Genomic DNA, 4,412 nt, shown 5'->3' with positions numbered 1-4,412 from the left:
TGTGGAAAATTATAGAATGAAAATGTTATTGCTTTCGGTAGTGTGTGTGTGTGTATGTTTCAATTTTAAAATAACTTCCACAAATATTGCAATCAGAAAATGTATTCATACATATATATAGCACAAATTGAAATTTGCTGCAATTTTCCTAGAATTTCAATAGGAGTACTTATTGGATTATATATTTTCAATTATTCCAAATCAGCCAGCAAGGAGTTTTATATTTTTTTTTAGGCCTGAAATAAGCAAACCTTGTTCCAGATAACTAAGAACTTCTTATTTCAGTTAAAAGAAAAATCAAGAGTTCTGCAACATTTAAAAGCGACATATGTACTAGCTAGGGTTGCCACATGTCAAAAAAAAAGTTTACTAAACGAAACTTGTTTGGCCCGAAAAGTGATATTCAAGGAATGTATCGACGTTTAAACGATAAATTATTTTTGAAAAGCATTCTTTTTAACTGAGGTTGCCAAATTACTAGTATACTACAAATTATTTTTACAAAAAGGAGAAAAACGAAAAGCGCTTTTAATGCTAAACTATTTCTTAACGGCACTATTTGCAAGTAAAGTTACCACATATTTGAAAGAAAGTTTAGTAAATTTATTCATTCTTAAAATTTTTAAGAAGAATAACGTTATTTTTAATTAGGGTTACCACCTCTCTGAAAATTATTGTATGAAAAGTAGAGAGAAGATCGTTGATTAAAATACGAATTATCTTTAAATAGCTTTACTTTTCGGTAGAGTTGCCATGTATCTGAAAAAATAAAAAATAAATGTAAAATCAAAAATACATATCGACGTCTTTTAACGGTGAATTATTTTTAAGCATAGTTACTTGTAACTAGGGTTGCCACATTACTGAAAAAATTATTTTAAAAAAAATGTTAAAATTAAAGGATAAATCTGTTTTTTTTTTAAACTCAAATTATTTTCAAACATCCTTACTTTTAACTAGGGTTGCCACATAAAAAAAAAACAATTTAACAAAAGGAATGTATACACCCAAAAAATTTGAATTAAAGTGTATGTAGACGTTTTCATGCTAAATGGGTTTTAAACACCGTTCATCTTAACTAAGGTTGCCACTTAAAAAAAAGAATAATTTTAAATAAAATTTATTTATCCCAAAAATTTAAGAGAAAATGGTATATTGACATTTCCGAGGCAAACTAATTTTTGAATAATGATATTTTCAATTAGGGTTGCCACTTAGAGGAAAATTTGATATCAAACTTACAATAAATCCAATTCATCAGTAAAGCCAAAAGAAAAAAGTATGTACAATAAAATTACAAACAACCTCTTCCATATAAAATTATTATCTTAAGAAAAAAATTATTAGGATATGAGCATCAAACGCAATTCTATTCAACGTGTTTATTTTCAGCTGGAAATATTTTTTTTTTTTACCTAATAAATCATATTAAAGAATTTTTATTGAGCTTGAGGCCGTTTGCTATGAAAAATTATTGCGAAAATATTTTAAACAGAGTGGCCACTTAACCGAAAAATAAAAAAAAACATATACTAAACGCAGGTATTTGGAGAAAACTGTAATTCAGATAAATTAACTCTCTAAGAGGGTTGCCAGCTATTCAGGCAAGAAGTATAAAAAAGATGCGTAAAATATTTGAAAATGCATCATATTGGAAATTTTTGTAAGAAAGCTTTAGTTAACCCACATTTCTTCATAAGGTTACCACCTCTAGCATACAATTTCAGTTAAAGAAGAATATTTTTGTCCATTTTGGATTAAATATGATTCCAATTAGTGCTTCCAAGAATCAAAAAGTTTTATGAATTTAACTCATATGGGGTTGCCACTTATCTAAATAGTTAAAGTAAATAAAATCAACTAAAACTTCCATATTTGAACAAAATTAGTTGTGCTTAAGAGCATCTAAAATAGCTAAAGTTTAGGTAGGGTTGCCACCCATTTCGAATTTAAAGATATTTAAAAAAGTTAAATTTAAAAATTTTAAATGAAGGTGCAAAATAGCCGATGCTTGGGATCACTTCTGACAAAACACAATTTTCATTTCCCTAAAGCTACAGCAGTGATATTGATATATGTATGTTGCACACACCCAATACACATACTTACACAAGACACGGAAACTTTTTCCAATTCTCTTTTAATAAACCTAGCTGTTCTGTTGAATGCTTAAATTTTACAATCATACGTAGATATGTACATATATGTTTATCATTCTTAGATATGTATGTATACTTTTTCCATAGCTAGCTAGCTGCCGTTGATTTCAATTTAAATTTGCCCACCTTCCTAGCCCACAAATACGTACAAATTCATTCCTCGCATGCTCTTTCGCTATTTACCTTGAGTTCGCAACTTAAACGTTCATATTTTGTAAGTTTTATATGCATATTCAACAGTTAAAATTTGTTTCTATTGTAACTTATCCACCACTTATATCCGTACTTAAGTACTTAAGTAAGTGGAATATGCGATATGAGCAGCAGATTTTTTTGTTTTTTTTTTGTTTTTACCTTAGTGTATACTTGAGTTCAGTTTGTAGTGAAATTCTTGCAAGCACCCTCTGGTGTACGAGCCCAGGCGTACTCCCTCGAGTACTAAGGCTCCATTTATGCTCTCAACTTCGTTGGTATGCGCAATTAACGTTTCCATTTTTTCATTCATTTTGCAACCACTCGAACAACTACGGCTAGGTGGCAGTCGCATTTGCTTACCGAGCAACCCGAGCAGCCGCAAAGGCTCCATACTTGACATCTCTCAGCAGCAGCAGCAGCAGCAGCAACAACAACAACATCAACAGCATCAACAACTCCAACAGCATCTGCAGCAACAATTACCTGTAGGCATTGGCAATGCAGCGACCAGTCCACCCTCCGACGAGGAGAACAACAAACAGTTTTCGCCACGCTGGAAAGGTTCCGGCAACAATTTGCGTCCACAGAGCGCCAAACAAGCGCTCTCTATGCTTAAGCAAGCCTCCTCCGCCACAAACGTAGCAATGCAAGGAGGACAGAGTGCCAGTGGCAGCCTGCTGAGTGTAGGCGCCGACAGTCCCAAGCAATTGCGCAAAGGCAGCATGATAAATCTGAAGACAGGCGCAGGCGATAATGCGCTCGCTCCCTCGCCGATGCTGCAGCGTAAGGGTAGCGTTTACGCACACACAAATACGGAGCGTGAAACTGGCAGTATGGGCAGTATGGTGAGCGGCAGCAGCGGTTCGCTTCAGCGCAAGGGCAGCGTTTATCCAGGCGGTCGTGCTGCTGGCGCGCTCGAGGCTGAGGCGTCGCCCATGCGCAAGCCAAGCATGTACAACGTGAATACCACCGACAGCCCGTCCATGTTGCGCAAGCAAAGCATGGCACCGCACAACGCAAGCGCCAAGAATCTCAGCCACCATGGCAGTCACGCCGGCAGCATTGGCAGTCTAACGTCCACGACTGTGACCACGGTCGCCACAACGGGCATCGATACCGATTATGGACTCAAAATGGGTCCAGGGCAGATACATCCGAAGGGCTATCGCTTGACGACCGTGCGGCATGGCGAGCTGAAAATGGGTTTTGCGAAAATCAAGGGCGTGGTGGAGGTTGAGGTGAGTATGCAGCTGGAAATATGTGGGATGCAATGGACGAGGCGAAGTAAAGGCCTGCAGGGATATTTGTATGTATGCGTTACCTGCGCGCCTAGATGGCTGTTAAAATTTAAAATTACGCGCTTAAGCGCAGTCAACCGAACTCCCTTGCGGCGCTTAATCGTATATGGCCATGCAGCTCGTCGAAAATTTACGAAAATTTGCGCACTGTTGCACGCCCAATTAAGCGCTTGCGAAGAGCAGCCACATGCCACATGCAACACACAGGCTATCTAGCCGCCAGCGCATATGTACGTGCATACATACATTTACAGGCAATAATGCTGGAAGGTCCCAGTGTGCCCATTAGCAGCCATTTCGCCGCATTTTATTACCCTTTCATTCGTGTCCACTTTGTAGACGCGCTCCGTCCTTCCCTCTACTTGTCTTTTGTTTATTTTTTCTTTTGTAATTGCAGGTGATATGCGCACGCAATATAGTGCCAGTGGATTGTGAAACACCACCGGACACATATGTGAAATGCTACGTTAAGGATGGCGACCGACTGCGACATAAGAAGAAGACGCGCGTGGTGAGGCACTCAGCGGAGCCAATCTACAAACAGACGCTCAAGTATCAGGTAAGTGCATGCAACCAAATGACTAACTGCATGAGGTTGAGGGCATGCAACATGCCCCAAACATATGTACATACATTTATCCTGCTACCCTACTCCCTCGCTCCCGCCCCCTCTTCGCACACTATCTAATGGTCATAGCGCAAAGTAGGTCAGACTGCTGTCAGGCAACCTCGAAATGGCAGTTCATGGCGTGGTGGAGCG

At 38.4% G+C, this 4,412-nt stretch overlaps 1 protein-coding gene across 1 annotated transcript; it reads left to right on the top strand.

The window, feature by feature from the left end:
* Positions 1 to 2,231: 2,231 nt before the first annotated feature.
* Positions 2,232 to 4,211, top strand: LOC118755932 (regulating synaptic membrane exocytosis protein 3-like; the record flags this gene model as incomplete). Its single annotated transcript, XM_036490724.1, has 2 exons — positions 2,232 to 3,592; positions 4,050 to 4,211. Coding segments are annotated over exons 1-2 (1,143 nt in total), but the record flags the coding sequence as incomplete, so codon positions are not given.
* Between the last annotated feature and the right edge of the window lie 201 nt (positions 4,212 to 4,412).

Source organism: Rhagoletis pomonella, unplaced genomic scaffold (assembly GCF_013731165.1).
Source record: "Rhagoletis pomonella isolate Grant_MI unplaced genomic scaffold, Rhpom_1.0 Rhpom_scaffold_07965, whole genome shotgun sequence".
Classification (NCBI taxonomy): Eukaryota; Metazoa; Arthropoda; class Insecta; order Diptera; family Tephritidae; genus Rhagoletis; species Rhagoletis pomonella.
Note: the sequence above shows the minus strand (reverse complement) of the source record. Positions and strands in the feature narration are given on the sequence as shown.